Source organism: Chiloscyllium punctatum, chromosome 8 (assembly GCF_047496795.1).
Source record: "Chiloscyllium punctatum isolate Juve2018m chromosome 8, sChiPun1.3, whole genome shotgun sequence".
Classification (NCBI taxonomy): domain Eukaryota; kingdom Metazoa; phylum Chordata; class Chondrichthyes; order Orectolobiformes; family Hemiscylliidae; genus Chiloscyllium; species Chiloscyllium punctatum.
In genome coordinates, this window is record NC_092746.1 from 66,793,971 (window position 1) to 66,816,143 (window position 22,173).

At 42.1% G+C, this 22,173-nt stretch overlaps 1 protein-coding gene across 2 annotated transcripts in view; it reads right to left on the reverse strand.

Moving 5' to 3' along the window:
* Positions 1–22,173, reverse strand: part of LOC140480611 (raftlin-like) — a 111,673-nt gene that overhangs the window by 11,902 nt on the left and 77,598 nt on the right. The window contains exons 6-7 of one of the 2 annotated variants that reach the window (XM_072575708.1): positions 9,844–10,047; positions 6,137–6,243 (exon numbers count right to left, since the gene is read on the reverse strand). In XM_072575708.1, the coding sequence (XP_072431809.1) occupies positions 6,137–6,243; positions 9,844–10,047 (311 nt within the window). The remainder of the gene's footprint in view (positions 1–6,136; positions 6,244–9,843; positions 10,048–22,173) is intronic. The other variant, XM_072575709.1, reaches the window with a different exon arrangement.

Below are 22,173 nucleotides of genomic sequence, written 5' to 3' on the forward strand. Positions count from 1 at the left end.
TCCCATACTTCCTGACTTTATGAATGAGCCTATCATGGGGAAACCCTATCAAATGCCTTGTAGAAGTCCATATACACCACATCTACTGCTCGACCATCGTTGACCTGTCTTGACACCTCCTCAAAGAACTCAATAAGATTTGTGAGGCATGACCTGCCCCTCACAAAGCCATGCTGACTGCCTTTAATCACACTATGCTTTTCCAAATAGTCATAAATCCTATCCCTCAGAATTATTTCCAAAACTTTGCTGACCACAGACATAAGACTGACTGATCTGTAATTGCCAGGGATTTCCCTATTCCCCTTCTTGAAAAGAGGAACAGCATTTGCCTCCTTCCAATCCTCCGGTACGACTCCTGTGGAGAGGGAGGAGGCAAATTTCCTCACCAGCGGTTAAGCAACCTCCTTTCTCGCTTCCTGGAGCAGCCTAGGATAAATCTGTTCTGGCCGTGGGGACTTATCGATCTTAATGTTTTCCAAACTTTCTAGCACATCAACTTCATCAATCTTGATCTGGTCAAGACTGTATCCCAGCTCCTCTAAGTTTTCATTTCCAAAAAGTTCCCTTTCTTTGGTGAAAACCGAAGCAAAAAACTCATTTCGGGCTTCCCCTATCTGCTCAGACTCCACGCACAAGTTCCCTCCACTATCCCTGATCAGCCCTACCTTCTCCCTGATCAATCTCTTATTCCTCACGTATGAGTAAAGAACAAGCATGTGTGAAGAACAAGTCAAATATTCATGTTCCTGCTTTCAGAATATCTAGCTCTCACATACTTGCAAAATTCAATGCATTCAATTGCATGACAGACTTCAATGTAGTGCAAGATTTACTTTTGAAATAATGATCAAAGGAAAAATAGAGGCACGGTGGCTCAGTGGTTAGCATTGCTGCCTCACAGCACCAGGGACCTGGGTTCAATTCCCGCCTGGGGCAACTGTCTGTGTGGAGTTTGTACAATCTCCCTGTGTCTGCGTGGGTTCCCTCCGGGTGCTCCAGTTTCCTCCCACATCCCAAAGATGTGCAGGTCAGGTGAATTGGCCATGCTAAATTGCCCGCAGTGTTAGGTGCATTAGTCGGGGTAAATGTAAGGGGGTGGGTTGATCTTCGGAGGGTCGGTGTGGACTTGTTGGGCGGAAGGGCCTGTTTCCACAGGGAATCTAATCTAAAAAAAAGACTAAAGACTAAACAAAGAAGAAAAGATTAATCTAAAATTCAGGGAGCAGAGGCCATGTAACATGATGTCATCAAGTCTTAGCAATCTTTCCCTCATCTGTTGATTGAGCTGATTCTATTTCATCAAGGCAATAATGGATGAATGTTTGCTTTGCAGATATTCATCTTAATTTGTACTGCACGGTAAAATCCCCATTCTTAGTATTTGTTCCAAGTAAGCTCAATTTTAAAACAGAAGGACTAGGAAATCACATAACTCTCGTTCCAGTTTGTTTACTGCAGATACACATGTAGAACCTTTGTGTCAAAACAGGAAGCTCCCTGTGGTTTTTTTACTATACAACTGAAACAACCTCCAACACCATCTGAATACTGCACTCATGCAGAACATGTTTTAATAATTTAGATTGAGTAAAAGCGTGCAGCTTTTGTCTTCGTATGACCTACATAAAATAGATACAGTTGTTAATTTTAAACCTCACGTGACAGATCTAATCCTTATTCAATCCCACAAAGTTGGAGGTATTCCTCAAAGTAGCCTATTTATCTGTGAAGTGACTCATATCAGAAGTGATGCATATTAACAATAAATGAAGGACTCACAAGTGGAAAATCAAGCAGCAACCCCCACCCCCGCAAAGAGGCTGTTCTACCTTTGTCTCCCTGAACAGCCAATCTCCATTTGAGCTCCCACACCTCAAGACCCACCACATTGAACTGTGACTCCAACTATCCTACATGAGCCCTGTCATTACAGTCTGATAATGCCCATGTATCACTATAATGGCACTCCCTCCAATCCCACACACCCCATTCCAAAGCTCAATTGATAGACCTCACCATCCCTCCATCATCTTGATTGAAAGTCCGGTACTTGTCTGACCAGTCCCTTGGCCGCTCTTCTTGCAGTTCCTGACTGTTTGCACAGTTGACTGCATTGACTGCTGTGAGATGGAACCCTTGACTGTAACCATTTCAAGCAACCAGCTGATTGTTCCAAAGCTCCTGGACTGGCCTGGAATTACTGCACTGCAACAGGCAGACTGACAGCTGCCCCCACTCCCCACCCACCCCCCTGCCCTGCCCCCGACTGGACTGTGACTACTCTCTATGGATTTTGAGATCTGGCCATTTGGTTGAAGCACATGCCATGCTCCAAGTGTGAGATTGAGGTAATTCTTTACCTTACAGCCTGTACCTATTCCCTGTATTGATCGCTACTGTCAAGAATGAGAAGCAGACTGGTTCTGGTTCCAGTGCCAATGCACCACAAGGCACAGCAAGGCAGGGCAAGGATGCTGCGAGCATCCAAGTGGGCACTAGGTGAGTGAGCATGAAGACACCAAGTGAGCAGGGTTCCTGCCTTTGCAACATTTCAATGATAGTTGCCAGTGTGCCCTCAGGTGCAGTTTTTCGGTGCATCCTGAGAATGGGTAAGAGATGTGCCATGATGGCGCATAGAGGCTGTCATGTCTCAGATGCCAGCAACAGTGAAGGTAGGGACAAACAGCTGGTGCCCTGGAACATGCCCTGAAACCTTGGTGCTGGTATTTAAGACAGCAGTCTGGAGGAACAAGTAGTGAGCAAGAGTGCCAGGTGCCTGCACCGACTTTCATTTTGGATGTAGGTTTGCTTGCTGAGCTGAAAGGTTCATTTCCAGACGTTTCGTTACCTTACTAGGTAACATCTTCAGTGAACCTCATGCGAAGCAATGCTGAGAATTCCTGCTTTCTATTTATCAATAGAATTTATAAACACTGGAGACGTTACCTGGTAAGGTAACAAAACGTCTGGAAATAAACCTTTCAGCTCAGTGAGCAAACCTACATCTAAAACCTCAACCTGAGCTACAAATCTTCTCAAAACTCACTGACTTTCATGTCAGGATTTCTTGGCATGGAGTTTCTATCTTGATCTGATAGGAAGCTGCATAACGAGATGAAATGAGATTCAGTGTTAATGGGAGTGATAGGAGCAATAATCTCCAACAATATACATCTCATCTGATTTGCTCCCTTCGTGAGAATTTCCTCATAATATCACAAATCTGTTGGAAAATGCAACTAATTGCTCCAGTGTCAAGAAAGGTCTCATTTGACCATACTTGTAATTCTCCCAGGTTTCCTGCTCTCGACGGCCTTGTTCAGAGTTCGATAACATTCCACCCATTGACTTCAATGCAAAATTCCTATGTACTAAAAGATTCCATTAATACAGCATTTAATCAATAAGTAAATGCGACATTATAACACAATTATGACTTTACTACTCTTGGATCATTTAGTTGCAAGTTTTAGTTAAAATATCAAAATGAGAGCTTGCCACATATCCTTTACTTCCCTTTACGTTTCTTTGAATGATCCAAATGATCTTGGGTCATGTCTGTTGCAATCAGTTTCAGTAATGTCGACAGATAGTCTCGCTGTTGGCCATTACATACTTGCTGGGAATTTCTTCAAGCGTCTACCTGTATACTGACAAGGTTAAACCCATCACATGACCAACACCTCTTCCCTCCACATCTACACACTGAATAGTTTATTTGACTTATTCAAGTACTACGGTTAAAACAGGAGTCCTGAGTGATACGCAAATAGAACTCTATATTCTTTAGTTTTCACAGTTTTCTTTTTTAAACAATTTGAGAGAAACAATAAGGCACTTTCTAAGGCAGATCTTCACCATACTTATTTCATTTGGTGTAATTTAAACTATGTCACTGCATGTAAATAAAAAAAAGTTATAATTGGTAGGTATAGAGTTAATGTCAATTATTCTGTCTGTTTATACTGAATTGATGGGGAATCTAGCGCTAATGTTATTTTAAGCAGCCTGCTTCCTCCAAATCAATGATGTCACAAAATGGCCAGGAACATTAACAGCTTTCTTCTAATCTAATGAAAGAAACATTACACACAGAGATTCTATCTGTTGAATGAACAAGGAATACAATAATAATTTAATTTATCGAATACTATAGATGCAGTTCTCTGTGTCTTTTAAGTGTGGGAATAGGGATGTTACAGACCGACATGTCATCCCACCACTGAGAACACTCATTGAGAGCTAACAGGCAGAACGTTGTTAGGTTTCTCAAGGAACTGCAGACCTCCATACTGGCAGCCCTGGTTGACATGGCCAGCAATTTCCAACTCCTAAAATATACTAGTCAAGGCCCACTCTGTAAGAACGAGAATGTGAGTACTTTATCATACTTTTTAAATGAGTGTGAGACAGAGGATTCAGACTCAGTGGCAGGGGGATGTATTCCAGAGGTAAACAAAAAAGAAAACATAAATACACAAACTAAGAGGGAGGATAAAGAGAAAAGCCAACCAAAGAACAAGAAACCAGGAAGAAAATACCACATCAAGGAATATAACTGTTGAATATCCTGGCATATCAACAGGTCAAGACCAGAGAATGGAACAGACTATGGCAGCAGAACACAAGTTAGATCAAGAGAGGGGAAGCAAAAGTAGTGACAGTTGTTTTCTCGACAGTAAAAAGGTTTTCAGTGGAGTTCGCAAGGATTCAATATGAGGACCACTGCTTTTATTCACTGTATTAATGATTTGGTCTTGAGTGTACAGGTACAATTTCAAAATTGATAGTCACATAAAACTCAGAAGTTTTGTAAACTCTGAATAGGATAATAATAGACTCCAAGAAAACATGGACAGGTCAGTGGAATGGCCAGACAGGTGGCAGGTGAAACTTAACACAGAAAACTGAACTGACTATTTTGGTAGGAAGGACGAGGAGCAGCAACAAATACTGAAATGTATAATTCTCAAGTGAATGTAGGAAGAGAGACCTGAGGCCTCATGTATAAAAAACATTTGGAGGTGGCCGGGCAGGTTGAAAAACATTGTTAAAATGAGAGATTACTGGCTTTCTAAATTGAGGCAAAGCGTACAAAAGCAAGAAACTATGATGACCCTAAAAAACTGGTTTAGTCTCAACGAGAGATTGTGTTCAATTTTAGTCCCTTGCTTTAGAAGGACATTATGGTGCTGAAAAGATTTATGAAGAGTTATCCAAGGAATGAGGAACATCAATTACCTGGAGAAACTGGGATTGTTCTCATGAGAAAAGAGAAGGTTGACAGATGTGTTCAAGATCATGAGGAGGTTAGAAAGAGTAGAAATTGTTCCCATTGGTGTAAAAGTCAAGAATCAGCATACCAATTTGATAGTATTCATAAAAAAACCAAAGATGTCCTGAGGGAAAGCATTTTTTAAAATAAATGAAGACTGTGGTTAAGTTCTCGAATGCTCTGTCAGAAAAGGTGTTGGAAGCAGATTTAATCGTGACTTTCAAAAAGCAATTGAATAAACCCCTGAGAAAGAAAAATCTGCAGGGAAAGGACAAGAGAGTGGAACTAGCCTGAATTACTCTTACAACCTGCATGAACTCGATAAACTGAATGATTTCTTCTGTGTTTAAGATTAGATTAGATTACTTACAGTGTGGAAACAGGCCCTTTGGCCCAACCAGTCCACACCGACCCTCCGAAGAGTAAGCCACCCAGACCCATTCCCCTACATTTACCCCTTCACCTAACACTACAGGCAATTTAACGTGGCCAAATCACCTAAATTGCACATTTTTGGACTGTGGGAGGAAACCGAGCACCCGGAGGAAACCCATGCAGACACGGGGAGAATGTGCAAACTCCACACAGTCAGTTGCCTGAGGCAGGAATTGAACCCAGGTCTCTGGTGCTGTGAGGCAGCAGTGCTAACCACTGTGCCGCCGTGTTATGACCATGAACGCAGCTGTGGTAATCTATCACAAATTATGTTTACAAGTACCTTCATTTGTCAAAGATATATTTTGCTTATCACCAAAGATACTGAATTATTAGCAGGTAACTTACATATAGCATTTTCTACACAAAGGGCACAAATGATTGAAATGTAGGGACCTACATATCCCTTGCATTGACACTTACATTAATCACTGTCCACTGCTCGACAACAATTGCATCATAGCTTTCACACTTGTCTTCAGAAACTCCTTCAAATATAAAGAGTCCATCCACTGATTTTGGTAGAGAATCTGTTCAAACACGAGATATTTCTATTTGGTTAGTCAACTTTCATAATACTAATAAAGAAAAGCAAAATTTATCAATGTATCTGATACCACTGGAACCAGAAATATAATCCAGTTTGGGGATTAAGAAAATAAGTGAAAAGACTAAACCAGCAAAACGCACAAAACAAAAAAATGAGGCTGTAAAGTGCCCGGTCAAAAAATAAGGTGTTGTTCCTCAACCGTGCGGTGAACTTCATTATTAGACTGATGTCAGTCAAGGACAAAAAGAGTTAAAGTGTATTGAAGCGGCAGGCTACAGGAAGCTCAAGGTCATGCTTATGGTCTGAATAATAGTTTTCCAAAAGTAGTCGCCCAGCCTGTAGCTGGGCTCCCCAGTGCAGAAGAAAACACATCATGTGCAGCAAATGTAGTAAATTGAGTGTTTTTTTGGTTGATACATGAGAATGGAAAGAGAAAACAATGAAAATAAACAAAGTAAAAAGGCAAATAGAAATTCCATGGGACAGAAAAACAGAACTTCCTTATAATGAACATATCTGGACAAGGTGCTGCACTGAATTAAAATAACAGGTGCTTTTGTCACAGCAATCATGAATGTCCAAAATAACCTGCTGGCATTCTGCTTCTTGGAATTTGATGCACAGAAAAGCATTATTATCTTTTACAATTGGTTAATGGTTGCACATGTTGCTTTTATATTCCCCTTGACTTAGGAATATTCCAGAATTGTAATTGAAGCAAGAGAGTAAAGTAAGATAGATTAACAGGGTAAGGAAAGGATAAGGAAAATGAAATTAGGCATAGAATTCTTTATGAACATAAATATATAAATTAGGAGTGGGAGTAGGCCATCTGACTCCCCCAGGCTTGCTCCACCATTCAAGAAAATCACTGTTGATCTGTTTGTGGACTCAACTATACTTCCCTCATTGCCTTTAATATCCTCCAACTTTCTTATTAATCGAGAGCCTATCTTTGACTTAAACAGACTCAAGGACCCTGCCTCTACCACACTGTGGGGAATGGTTGAGATTATACCCTCTTGTCAGAGCCATAACAACCTTGTATTCTTCAATAAGATCACCTCTCATTCTTCTAAACTCTAATTAGTACAGGCCCAACCTACTCAATGTCTCCTCAAAATAACATCTTTCCATGCCTAGGATCAACCAAGTGAACCTTCTGTGGTTTGCCTCCAAAGAGGCGTTTCCAATGCCAATCACACCTTTTGTTTACAATGATTAAAAACAAACTTGGCTTACTGAAATGCTGCTGAGTACAGTCCTGGACATCGATGAGAGCCCAGGCACCGTCTCCAAATGACTGACCTCCCACTCTCTCTCTCTCTCTCTCTTCCCAACTTTCCCTGGAGTTCTACACAGGGTGTACAATAAAAATCCCCCTTCCCCAGATAATCTCTCCAATGTTGTCCTGTACAGGGCAGAGTTGTGTGTGTGGCTATGCGTGTGTGCTTGCGTGTGTGCTATTTTGAGATTTACCCCCCAAAGGCAGCAACAGTCTTGATGTCCAGTCCAGGTGTCCTGGGGGAAGGGGGTCAGGGACGAACGGGGGTGACAGGGACCAGGGCGAACAGGTTGGGGTGGTCGGGAGTGCAGAAGTTGGACGGGGGTGGGGGGTGGAGGGGGGGTTGGACAGGGGTGGACAGGAGGCGGACAGGGGGTGGACGGAGGCGGAGGGTGGGATGGGGTGGGGGTGGACGCCCGGTGTACTGCTGCCTAGTCTTCTGAACGGAAAGTGGACTTAGCAAGTGCTCGCTGTGTCAATTCCATTCAACTGATGGCGGTCGGGGGGTTGGGGGGAGGATTTGCAGGGAGATGGGCTTCAGCAATGCTGCAGGTCCCTTACACACAAGTGTGTGTCTGCTCAGAAACAAACCCTGAGACAGAGGCAGGGAGCAAGGCAGGCAGACCGAGGAAAAGGGAAACTTCAGAAAACTAACAGTCCCAGAGGACAGGCATGAATTAGTTATCCAAATAATCAATTATCTGAACGAAATACTGCCTGTCCATCTCATTCGGATAATCGAGGCAGCTCTGTATACTTCAATGAGATCACCTCTCAGTCTTCTAAATTCCGATGAATAGAATCCAACCTGTTTAACCCTTGCTCATAAGACAATCCCTCTAAATTGGGAATCATACAAATGAACCTTCACTAACTGCCTCCAATTAAATAACATCTTTCCTTAAGGAATGGGACCAAAACTGTTCACAGTCCATCAGGCATGATCTCACCAGCATCTTGTACAGTAAGCCTTCCCTACTCTTACACTCCAACCCCCTTGAAATAAAGGCCACTCGGCAATTCTTCCAGATTCTTTGGGTTCCTGGCAGATTACTGCCAGTGCATTTATTATCTCTGGAGCTACTTCCTTTGATATCCTCATATTGATACACATGGATTCCTGATTGTATTCACAACATTTTGTTCTCAGAAATGTCTCCAAATACATTTAATAAGTTCTTCCGAAAGGTATCTCTGTCAATTTGATTTATCCAATTTAATGAAATTTCAAGTCACCCATGATTAATGCAATGACTTTTTTACATGCTCTCAATCATTTCCTGTATCTATCGACACTGTACTGTTAAGGTGGCTTGTTAAATACTCCCACCAGTGTCTTCTTTCCTTTGTTATTTCTGACTGCTACCATATGGATTCCACATTTTCCAATCCAAGGTCATTTCTTGCTATTGCACTTATTCCATTGCGCTATTCAACCACCCTTTTCTTCTGCCCTATTTTTTCAAAAAATTCTCATATCACTGAATACTTAGTTCCCAGCTAGGAGGTCATTGTAACAATGCCCCTGTAATGTTTATATAATTATATTTGTTAACCTCTATTTGTGCTGTTAATTCATTTATTTTATATTAATTACAACATACATTTAAATAAAGGCTATTAATTGTGTATTTTTACCCCCTTGAATCTTATTCACTGTATTTCTTTTTATGCCTCTACACTCGTCCTTTCCTCTTTGGGTACCATAACCTATATATCTGCCCTGTAATGCTGCCATGTACTTTTGCTTCCCTCTCCAGAACCCATCTTCTTCTGGTTAGTTTAATTACTCCTGCTTTTAAGTCATACATTTATGGATACCATGTCTCCACTCTCAGACTCTGGGTGTCATTAAGAGAATGGTGGTGTTCAATCTAACGTGAATGTTAACTACTGCAGAACCGTATCTATATAGTAGTAAACGGATAAATAAAATAAACTAGGTCTAGCACAGCAATAGTATTGCTCTTTAATTTATTGTGGAGTGTAAAAGTCACTTCTAATTTTACTTTAAAAATTAATTAATGTTTTATTAGTTTAATTTTCCATTTGATATGCCTTGTTAGCTTACGCTATTATACCCGTTTGGGGCCTAGTGTACAAAGCTTCCTATTAAGAGAGCAATTGAAAATTAGAACATTTTTGTTAAGTATATTCCACTCAGAATTTGCACCAGTAATAACATTCCTTATGTATTCCACAATAAATCAAAGTATAAAATTTCCAGGTCCCTTATTAAGTATTATAAACATTGCTAAATACAGTTTTCATATGAAAGGAAAATAGATCCTTTACCAGTCGATGTTCCCAGACAAATCAAAGCATCCACCAACAAGGCTCCCTTTGTGAAGTGTTGGGTCATATGCTCTAGCCAATTTGCTTCTATACTGTTAATATCCTGTCCCTTCTTACAGATCTTCAGTGGAATTGTGACTGTGTAATACTTATACGATTTCTGGTTTTCTTGTTGTTTATTGAAAAGGAGGAACACTTCATTTTCTGGAAATAAACAAAACTAGTTATATAAATCGGAAGACATCTGAAATAGCATTTTAAAACATCCTGCATTTGTATTATTCATGCTTGGATGGGTGTAACTAATTTGAAGAATAAGCTATTGTTTTCTATTGGAGGAGAAACAAATGAAAATCAGCATCTACAGGGACTACTTCAAGATTCTTAAAGTACAACTAGAAACTATTGTAGTATTTCTATTCAACCAAGAATTATTCTTAAAGATCTAGTGCTCCAATAGAAGCTGTTCTCAGACCACCAAAGGTGATTTTGCTGGTTTTATTTTGAGACTGCTAAAAGCCCAGACGTACTGAAAGTTGCATCTTAATGTTTACTTCCAAACTAGTGTTTCTGATATATGCAGATGTTATATTTCAAAGGTATTACACTGAAACAACACCTCCTGAGTTAATGTTATTACAACCATTTGGTACATAGTGTATAAAGCTCCCAAATTGATAAAATTTCTACTTGGGGATATTTCCTTATGCTTCTCCCTTTCTGTTGTTGCAAGTTGGCAGAAATTCTGTGAAAATCCTGCTTATACTTGTAAATAGTATTTCCCCTAACATAACACCACTGAGGAAACCGCCAATGAACATTTTCAATACTGTGGCTTGATTTATATCAAGTTAAATGGTAACACTCTAAACTCAGCAGGAGTTTTTAAATTTAACTTCTTGTATGTTTCCTGTTCAATTTCAACTACATCAGAATGTAGTTAAGAGTTAACCGCGATGGTATGTGACTAGTATCAGAGACCAAGGAGACAGCGATTCCAGTTGTTATAATTATTTATCCAGATTGTGCTGGATTTTTGTTTTGAGATCTGGGCCCTGAACTTGGATGAACTTCCAAGTCCCTACCCCATGTCAGACATTAGACATTCAACGTGACTTTTGTACAAATAGCAGCTAGCAGCATGTTTATAGCCTAATCACGGATTGTAGGCAGACTCCTGAACTGGAAAATGAACAGGAGGCTTAACATGAAGGCAAAAGTTTTCATTTTAAAAAAACACAGTTGCTAAATCATCATTGTGGAGGGGCAACCCATCGATTGAACTGTCTCCAGGCACAGCAGTGACTCAATGGCTATACTGAGCGTGAGATATGAATAACATGAAGGTGTAGATTTAAAGTGATATAGAAAAGAAGCAAAGGTAATGTGAGAACAAAAGAGATTTTCACACAGGGAGTAGTTAGGGTATGAAATGTACTGCATTGAAGTGTGGTTGCGCCACATTCAGTTGAATAGTGTGCACGGATTTGGGGCCAAAGAAGGAGATTGGTGCGAGATAATGATGCTCATTTGATGAGCTGATGCAGGGATATTGGGCTGATATGCTTCCTTCTGCACTGTAACACTTTTGTGATTCGGTGGGTTGGAGCAACCACCAACCTTGCCCACCCACAACTGTGAACTTGCTGACAACTCAGATATGCCATTGTCCAATATAGGCCATTCTGCCTCTGGTCCCATTTCCAAAGGGAATCAAGATTGATTTTTAAATGAAAATAAAATTCTCAGGTTGTCATAATGTCATTGCAAGATTTCAATTTACATCCTACGGTTTAATAGAACAGGCCACAGGTCATAGTGTCACTAGCCCAGTAACTTAAACACTGTTATCACACTCCTATGCATTGTACTTAACTTTACCCACAGTTAAGACCATGCAGGCAAATAGGTGAGCCATATTTTACAGTCTGTGATAAAGTGGGAAAACACATTGCTGACCCAGCTTTAAACTGCCATTACACTTTCTAACACTGCTGCCATCTTCGGGCTCTGGACACAGGAGAAAGCATTGTGGCAACACTACTTGGTGATGTTAGCCCCTTTCATGTCACGACAGAAGATTTATCTCTTGAGATCCACATTCAATTCAAGAAGTGTAGCTATTTTTAAATGTACCAGTCATCAGTTTTTAAATCTAAGTTTCCCCACATCCATCAACTGCTTAACTCCTAGTTTAGGACTGCCACTTTCCCCCAACACTGCTGAAGCTTTGAATCCCAGACACTTCTCACCCTACCCCTCACAACACTCATTAAATGATTAATCTCTTATAAAACAAAACTTCTATTCACACCCGACATCAAAGACAACTAATCCTTTAATAGACACTTTAAACTGTCAATTGAAATGTGAACTCAAACATCTAAACTAGATGGAGCTTTTGAAATTCATCCTCGCATCTATAAAGACAATGACAGCTCTTGAGGAATTTTAATAAGGTGCCCTGCTGAAACTGCATGTACAGATGATAAGGGTTTTTTTTCTAATTTACACAAAATGGTCTGACTACCAAAGCAGTTGGGTTTTTTTAATGCTCACTTCATGTTTAAGGAGTGAGGCATTTACAAACCTTCTGATGACAACACTTCAATAGACCTTTTTAGTTGCACTTCAAGAATATCTATGTCCATGACAGAAGTTTGTGACCCTACATTGTGGGTTAAGGCCCTTGCAACATCCCAAATTGGGACTATTTGACAGGGCACTAAGTTCAAACATGACTCTGGGTTTCCTATCTGTGTGGCTCATGCTCTATCTCCTTCCTCTATGCCAGACAAGAATTGGATTTGTTGGACATAGTGGCAAGAGTTTCATATTTAGGCTCTGCCCACCATTTTTAAAAATGTTTGGAATCTTCCTTGTGCCACAACAACCCAGTATGTAGTTTTATATCCCATCTTTAGACTGTTAATTCTCAATGTAGTACACCAGTCATGGATGATTTGTCCAGTTTATGTGTATAAGTCCTCGAAGTCTGCATTGCTAAGAGCTGAGACAGATTGATATGCATCCCATGAGATACTCAGATGTTTGTAATGAAAATATTCAGTGAAATATTTTAATCTTACTGTGGTCGTAGCGTTCGGATGTTAATGCTATTAAGCATACATAGAGTGAAAACTACAGTATATAGCCTGACCTTGAAGTGGAATTGTTTGTTTCTTCAAACTAAATGACAATATTGTAAAGATGAATATAGACTCTTAAGCATGTTGCAAAGGTAAGGCATTATTTATTTATATTTTATATTACACATATTATTGGCACCAATAAACATATAAGATCAGGATTTGGAAGCAGATTCTGATCCCTAGAATTTATGAGTCTGCAGATGCAGCATATTGTATCTGATTGTCCTTGCCAACTAATTTTCTTGTTAATGGGCTGGAAATGGCTAACATATGGCCTGTCTGTACAAACATCTGCAAAATAAGTAAAATAATGCCTGATAAATCAAAACCACATGATTGTAGCGTGCACAAAGCATGAAAAATGCAATTTTCTAGTTTAGGGTTTGCTGTAGTTTATGGCAATCTCACAGCGTTAACAATTGCATAGTTTCACATTAGGATCTGCCTTATTACCGTCCCTTTTGAAATTTATAGTTCATCAAGTTAGAACAAAAACAAATCTTTTTGCATTGACAGCCAGGAACATTGCACTATTTTTACTCTAATACACAATATTTATTGTAATAATATTTCCAAGGGAATATTTATAGTATTAAAAGATACCAAGGAAGATTTCTCTGAGCACCATGTGTAATAGATTCATAGAGGATATTTCACCTGAACTAAGGGCTACTGTCATGGGAAAAACAGGAGGAGTCAGACATTTATGTTCAAATTGAGGAAAAGCTTTTTACTCTTTACCTAAAGACTTGTGGATATTCAGTTGTCGACTATTTTCAAGACTGAGATTGACAGATTCTTGGAATGCATAGGGGTCTTGCATAAAATGGCGTTGAGCAGAATGAGCTTACTGAATGGCAGAACAGGCTTGAAGAGACTTAGGTCCCACCCCTACTTCTTAATTAGATTGCCCATTAGTAAACATTTTTTTATAAATGTGTTTACAATTTCATTTGGCAATAATAAATACAGCATTCTGTATCTATGTGAAAATAAATATTTTGACATTAATAAAGAGATTGATTATTTTATTTTGTATTCAAGAAACTGAGAGAGACTCAAGGACCAGGACATGATTGAGATTTCAAAGATAGCTAGTACCGAATTGCGAATAGTAATGTGGGCATTTATTTTCCAAGTGCAAAATGAAATACTTGTTTTGATAGAATCATTATCACCTGCCCTGCAGTCTCAAAATCCTTCCAAAAATCTTTCTATATTTTCACCCACCCTTTAAAGTATATTAATGGCAAAATTTACTCCAGACTACAACTTTCATCACTCGCTCCCCCCTCTCCGTCAATTTCTTATTTAGTATCTGCCATTGTCAGAAGTTTTTGGGATCTTTCATTACATGAAAAACACTATATGTACCACATGTTCTTGTGGTACTTCATTTTATACACAGCTGGGATCAATAATATTACGTCAATAGGGATTTATTATCAGCGTGGAGTCGGTTAGTTAGCTTATCCTCAGTAAATTTGACTTACTGCATGACAGTATTCTTACACAGATGGAGGGATGCTGATGGAGAATTAAAATTAGATTTAGAGTTAGATTTTATTATCACGTGTACGCAAGCTCAGGAACACAGGAATACGGTGAAAAGTGTACAAAGTCACCAGTCTATGATGTCATCTCAAAATACAAAATACAAAACCAGAATTTTTTTAAAAAGAGAAAAAAAACTTAAAAACAGAGCCAAACGAGAAAGAAAGTCACCTGGATCTTAAAGACCTTACCCAAAAGAAGAGAAAAAAGTCCACATTTTAAAGTCTTATCACTCTGGGCCTAACCCTGGTCTGGAATTTCAGTCATCCTCCTCCTGGGACATGCTCCATTGATTGCCTTTGCTGCCACCGATGCCACCCGATTGCCAGGACAAACCAGCTCTGCTGCCTCTGCTACAGCCAATGATCAACAGGAGGAGCCACCCATGTTGCCCCCAGAGTCATTTGAAGGACTTTGCCGAAATAACTCCACAGAGGCCTGGTCCTGTCACCAAGTCACCCTTTATTTACACGTGGAGAGTCCCTAATACTGATCCAGCTTCCTCAGAGCCAGCTGTCAGAGTGAACAGGATGGCTGACACTGGATTAGTGGTGCTGGAAGAGCACAGCAGTTCAGGCAGCATCCAATGAGCAGCGAAATCAACGTTTCGGGCAAAAGCCCTTCATCAGGAATAAAGGCAGTGAGCCTGAAGCATGGAGAGATAAGCTAGAGGAGGGTGGGGGTGGGGAGAGAGTAGCGTAGAGTACAATAGGTGAGTGGGGGAGGGGATGAAGGTGATAAGTCAAGGAGGAGAGGGTGGAGTGGATAGGTGGAAAAGAAGATAGGCAGGTCGGACAAGTCAAGGAGACAGTAACTGAGCTGGAAGTTTGAAACTAGGATGAGGTGGGGGAAGGGGAAATGAGGAAGCTGTTGAAGTCCACATTGATGCCCTGGGGTTGAAGTGTTCCGAGGCGGAAGATGAGGCGTTCTTCCTCCAGGCATCTGGTGGTGAGGGAGCGGCGGTGAAGGAGGCCCAGGACCTCCATGTCCTCGGCAGAGTGGGAGGGGGAGTTGAAATGTTGGGCCACGGGGCGGTTTGGTTGATTGGTGCGGGTGTCTCGGAGATGTTCCCTAAAGCGCTCTGCTAGGAGGCGCCCAGTCTCCCCAATGTAGAGGAGACCACATCGGGAGCAACGGATACAATAAATGATATTGGTGGATGTGCAGGTGAAACTTTGATGGATGTGGAAGGCTCCTTTAGGGCCTTGGATAGAGGTGAGGGAGGAGGTGTGGGCACAGGTTTTACAGTTCCTGCGGTGGCAGGGGAAAGTGCCAGAATGGGAGGGTGGGTCGTAGGGGGGTGTGGACCTGACCAGGTAGTCACGGAGGCAACGGTCTTTGCGGAAGGCGGAAAGGGGTGGGGAGGGAAATATATCCCTGGTGGTGGGGTCTTTTTGGAGGTGGCGGAAATGTCGGTGGATGATTTGGTTGATGCGAAGGTTTGTATGGTGGAAGGTGAGCACCAGGGGCGTTCTGTCCTTGTTATGGTTGGAGGGGTGGGGTCTGAGGGCGGAGGTGCGGGATGTGGACGAGATGCGTTGGAGGGCATCTTTAACCACGTGGGAAGGGAAATTGCGGTCTCTAAAGAAGGAGGCCATCTGGTGTGTCCTATGGTGGAACTGGTCCTCCTGGGAGCAGATACGGCGGAGGCGGAGAAATTGGGAATACGGGATGGCATTTTTGCAAGAGATAGAGTGGGAAGAGGTGTAATCCAGGTAGCTATGGGAGTCGGTGGGTTTGTAAAAAATGTCAGTGTCAAGTTGGTCGTCACTAATGGAGATGGAGAGGTCCAGGAAGGGGAGTGAGGTGTCAGAGATAGTCCAGGTAAATTTAAGGTCAGGGTGGAATGTGTTGGTGAAGTTGATGAATTGCTCAACCTCCTCACGGGAGCACGAGGTGGCGCCAATGCAGTCATCAATGTAGCGGAGGAAGAGGTGGGGAGTGGTGCCGGTGTAATTACGGAAGATGAACAGTTCTACATAGCCAGCAAAGAGATAGGCATAGCTGGGGCCCATACGTGTGCCCATGGCTACGCCTTTGGTCTGGAGGAAGTGGGAGGATTCAAAGGAGAAATTGTTAAGGGTGAGGACCAGTTCGGCCAAACGAATGAGAGTGTCAGTGGAAGGGTACTGTTGGGGATGTCGGGAGAGGAAAAAATGGAGGGCTTGGAGGCCCTGGTCATGGCGAATGGAGGTGTAGAGGGATTGGATATCCATGGTGAAGATAAGGCGTTGGGGGCCGGGGAAACGGAAGTCTTGGAGGAGGTGGAGGGCGTGGGTGGTGTCTCGAACGTATGTGGGGAGTTCCTGGACTAGGGGCTCATAGTCCGGGAACCCCGCACTGCCCGGTTCTACCTCCTTCCCAAGATCCACAAGCCTGACCACCCTGGCCGACCCATTGTCTCAGCATGCTCCTGCCCCACTGAACTCATCTCTACCTACCTTGACACTGTCCTATCCCCCCTTCTGCAAAGACCGTTCCCTCCGTGACTACCTGGTCAGGTCCACACCCCCCTATGACCCACCCTCCCATGCTGGCACTTTCCCCTGCCACCGCAGGAACTGTAAAACCTGTGCCCACACCTCCTCCCTCACCTCTATCCAAGGCCCTAAAGGAGCCTTCCACATCCATCAAAGTTTCACCTGCACACCCACCAATATCATTTATTGTATCCGTTGCTCCCGATGTGGTCTCCTCTACATTGGGGAGACTGGGCGCCTCCTAGCAGAGCGCTTTAGGGAACATCTCCGAGACACCCGCACCAATCAACCAATCCGCCCCGTGGCCCAACATTTCAACTCCACCTCCCATTCTGCCGAGGACATGGAGGTCCTGGGCCTCCTTCACCGCCGCTCCCTCACCACCAGACGCCTGGAGGAAGAACGCCTCATCTTCCGCCTCGGAACACTTCAACCCCAGGGCATCAATGTGGACTTCAACAGCTTCCTCATTTCCCCTTCCCCCACCTCATCCTAGTTTCAAACTTCCAGCTCAGTTACTGTCTCCTTGACTTGTCCGACCTGCCTATCTTCTTTTCCACCTATCCACTCCACCCTCTCCTCCTTGACCTATCACCTTCATCTCCTCCCCCATTCACCCATTGTACTCTATACTACTCTCTCCCCACCCCCACCCTCCTCTAGCTTATCTCTCCATGCTTCAGGCTCACTGCCTTTATTCCTGATGAAGGGCTTTTGCCCGAAACGTTGATTTCGCTGCTCATTGGATGCTGCCTGAACTGCTGTGCTCTTCCAGCACCACTAATCCAGTATTTGGTTTTCAGCATCTGCAGTCATTGTTTTTACCAGGATGGCTTACACTCCTGTTTATATCTAACAGTTTAGCAGCCCCAGTCCGGGAACTCATAAGCTATGAGGTTCACCTGGCTGACCCCATTACAATCACTATGTTTGCATTATTATAGAGCTAACTTGTTGCTGTCTTCAAAATTAGTCTATTGAGAATAGAATGTCATACTTTGAAGATCTTTCAACGCTAAATAATATTCTTTTAAGGTGAGTGGAGGACAATTTAAAAAAGACATGCGTGGCAATTCTTTTACACAGACAGAAGTTCGTGTGTGGAACGCATTTCCCGAGGAAGTGGTGGTTGCACGAAATGTTGCAATGTTTAAAAGACATTTAGATAAGTGCATGAATAAGAAATGTTTGGAGGGATATGAGCCAAAAGCAGGCAGATGGGACAATTTGGAATTATGGTCAGCATGAAGTGGTTGGACCAAAGGGTCTATTTCCGTGCTGTATGACTCTATGTCTCTATGACTATATGACTCATGTCATTACCAATAATATTTGACTCCATTTGATGCAAGCACACAGGCTATTAGCTATTCAGGGGAAGTCCCAACACTTTAAAACACTTTGTAGACTGCTGTATTATAAGAATCCATCTAAATACTTTTCATATGACCATGGATCTGCTTGGACCAGCTACTGTACTGGTTCCCTAATATATCCAATTTCACCATTAAACCTTGAACTTACACATCTGCAGGAGAGTTGGTGGTGTAGTGATAATATCACTGAATTAGACTAATTGTTCTGGGGGTGTGGATTCAAATCCCACAACAGCTTAAACACTATTAAAATCAGTCATTACAGAATACTTTTAATAATGATGATCACGACAATCATTTTCAATTATTGTAAAACCCATTTGATTCACTAATGTTCTAGCAAGTCACTCTAGATCAAAGGTGATTAGGGATGGCAACAGCAGCTGGCCTGGTCTGCCACACTCATATCCATGAAAGAAAAATGTTCATTATAGTTTTAATGTTCAATGAATATACAATGGTAGTACTTTAATTATTTTGTAGCACATAGCTACAAGTCACTGAATTTATTTTTTGTTTGCTACTGTTCAGTCATTTTCCTAATTATCTTTTTGAACAATGGCTATAATTTCAGTTTGCAGTAAAAACAATTCATTGATAGAAGGAAAGCAATCAATGAAAGTCTTTAAAATTCGAAGCCAGGCTTTCCTAAAATAAAAGCCACAGTCCAATTGTTTACATTGAACAATAAGCAGGTGTGATTGGCTGAGTTAGTACTATCAGAAAGTGAACTGAAAAGTTTAATTTGAATTGATTTGATTTATTTATTATCACGTGTACCCAAGTACAGTGAAAAGCTTTGTTTACAAGCAGTACAGGCAGATCACAGTAAACAAGGACATATAGATCATAGGGTGAGAAAAGACTTACACAGAGGCATACATATTACATCACACAGGACGTGCACTAGGCACAATAAACATTAGCAAGATCAACACTATTTGAAATTAGAGAGTCCATTCATTAGTCTAATAATGGCTGGAAGGAAGCTGCTAATGCATGTGTTCAAGCTTCTGGATCTTTTGCCTGATGGAAGAGGTTATAGGAGATCATTATAAGGGTACGATGGATCTTTGACGATGTTGGCAGCCTTTCCGTGACAGCGAGCCTTGTAAATGGAGTTTATGGATGGAAGGTTGGCTTCCATGATGGTCTGGGCTGTGCACACAGCCTTCTGTAGTTTCTTATGGTCGTGGGCAGAGCAGTTAGTATACCAGGCCGTTATGCACCCGGACAATATGCTTTCAATGGTGCATCTGTAGAAGTTGGTGAGTGTCCTTCTGGGCACACCAAATTTCCTGAGCCGTCCCCCTCCTTCCCCCCCTCTCCCCACTCCCCCCCCCCCCACCCACCCAATGGAAGAAGAGGTGTTGTTGTGCCTTCTTGACCATTGCATCTACGTGGGAAATCCAGGACAGATTGTCAGTTCTCGTCATTCCTGGGAACTTGACACTCACCACCCTCTCAACGTCAGCTCTGTTGATGTAAATGGGGGCATGTTCTCCTCCTTTCTTTCTGACATCAATGATCAGAACGTTAGGTTTGCTGATGTTGAGAGAGGTTGTTCTTATTGCACCACGTCACCAAACCCTCTATCTCCATTCTGTATTCTGAATCATCGTTGTTAGATATCCATCCTACCATGGTGGTGTCATCAGTGGACTTACAGATGGTGTTTGTTTGGAATTTGGCAACACTGTCGTTGATGTACAGGGAGCTGAGAGCTGAGGACGCATCCTTGGGGAGTCTCCAGTGTTGAGTGTTATTGTGCAGGAGGTGCACTTGTCTATCTTCACTGATTGTGGTCTGTGGGTTCAGAAAGCTGGGGATCTAGTTGCAGAAGGCAGAGCTGAGATCAAGGTTTCTGAGTTTTGAGATCAGTCTGGAGGCGATAATAGTGCTGAAGGTGGAGCTGCAGTTAATGAACAGGAGTCTGACATAGGTGTCCTTGTTGACCAAATGTTCCAGGGATGAGTGCAGGGCTAGGGATATGGTATCCACTGTGGACCTGTTATGTCATTTGGTAAATTGTAGGGGATTAGGCCAGCTGGGAGACTGGAGTTGAGGTGGGCTGTGACCAGCCTCTCAAAGCACTTCATGATTATTAAGATCAGAGCCACTGGGCGGCAATCATTAAGGTACATCACATGTGCTTTCTTCGGTACAGGGGTGATGGTGGTGTTCTTAAAACAGGTCAGGACTTCCTACATTGTCAAAAAGTGTGAGAATGATAAGTAATAAAGCCAAAGAAATATAAATGCGTTCTAAAAAATGTTGTGATTAAGGATAAGATTATGTTAGCCTTGAAAACATGCAGTTCTTGGAGATAATCCTGAATATCAGGCCAATTGAAAAATCTGATTACCTCAAGGAAATACGAAGACAACAGTCCACTATATGATGAGATAAAAGACAGTAACTGTCTAGTATGGGGTACGTCTTCTTACACAAAACTGTGTTATGCTTAGCTCAGAGCTGCTGGCAAGGAGGGGGTGGGGGAGGAGGTGGGGGAGGGGTGGAGGAGGTGGGTGCTGTAGGAAGAGAGTGTAACAGATAGCCCACAGGGTGTCAGTGATTTGGGGTGGAACCTATACCTATTTGCTTTCTATCCAATACAACATTCTCATTGAGGGGTGGGAGAGGCAAGTGTAAATTCTTCATCCACTTGTTGCTTTAAGCTTTCAGGTTTAAACAAGTGTCCAAACTGACTTGTAAACAGTGACTGAACTGGGCTGAACAGATGGCATAGATGTGGACACTGAGCATAATGCAGGCAATGCCCAGAAATCAGATCATTTCAGTGACCCAAAGGTAACCAACGCAGATCAGACTGATTATTGAAAAATGCAACCCAACTTTCAGGAAATGTTGGAAACTCTTCAATCATGTTTTTGCACCATTTAGGGCCTTGACATAGCTCCATCAGGTGAACATGGTACTTGACCTTCTTCAAGGTTCTTTCAACCCTCTGTTCCATCTCCAAAAGTAAAGGTTTCTCAGTCTAAATATGAAAATGAGCCTGTGCCCAGAATGTGGGACAAGATACGTTAGCACAGGCTTTACACTTTACACTTTACACTTTACACTTTACACTTGCAGCACCAGAATGGCCCATCAGCAATTTCAAATCTGTGCAATGCAAGTATTCTGAGACAATGGCTGATTCAATGTTTTCTGGCTAAATGCAAGTGATGTCAAGTTATTGAGGGTTTTTTGTCAATAGACCTAATGAGATTTCTCTCTGCATTTGTCCCTCTTATCCAATTCTGGCCTCTTCATGTGCTTCTCACAGAAAAACCCACCTTACAGCAGATGTCCACTGAATAACCAGCATCCCTGTGCACGTGGATGAGGGAAGAGAGATAGGGAAGGTGTCACTGTGATTCTCTGACAGTAACCTGATGAACAGCATGGTGCACAGGTCCTATAGGCTATTGCTGCTGGACCAGGTCTGTGGGAGATGGTGACAGAACCAGAAAGAGGAAAAACATACTTGACCTCACCCTTACCAATCTGTCGACTGTAGATGCATCTATCCATGAAAGTATTGGTAAGAATGACACCAATCAGTCCTTGTGGATACAAATCCTGCCTTCACATTCAGAATACCCTTTATTGTATTGTGTGGCACTATCACCATGCTAAATGGACACACTTCAAATCAGACACAACAACTCAAGACCAGAAATTGAAGTGATGTTGTCGACCATCAACAGCAGCAGAGTTGTACTCCAGCACAATCTGTAACCTCATGGCCTGGCATTTTCC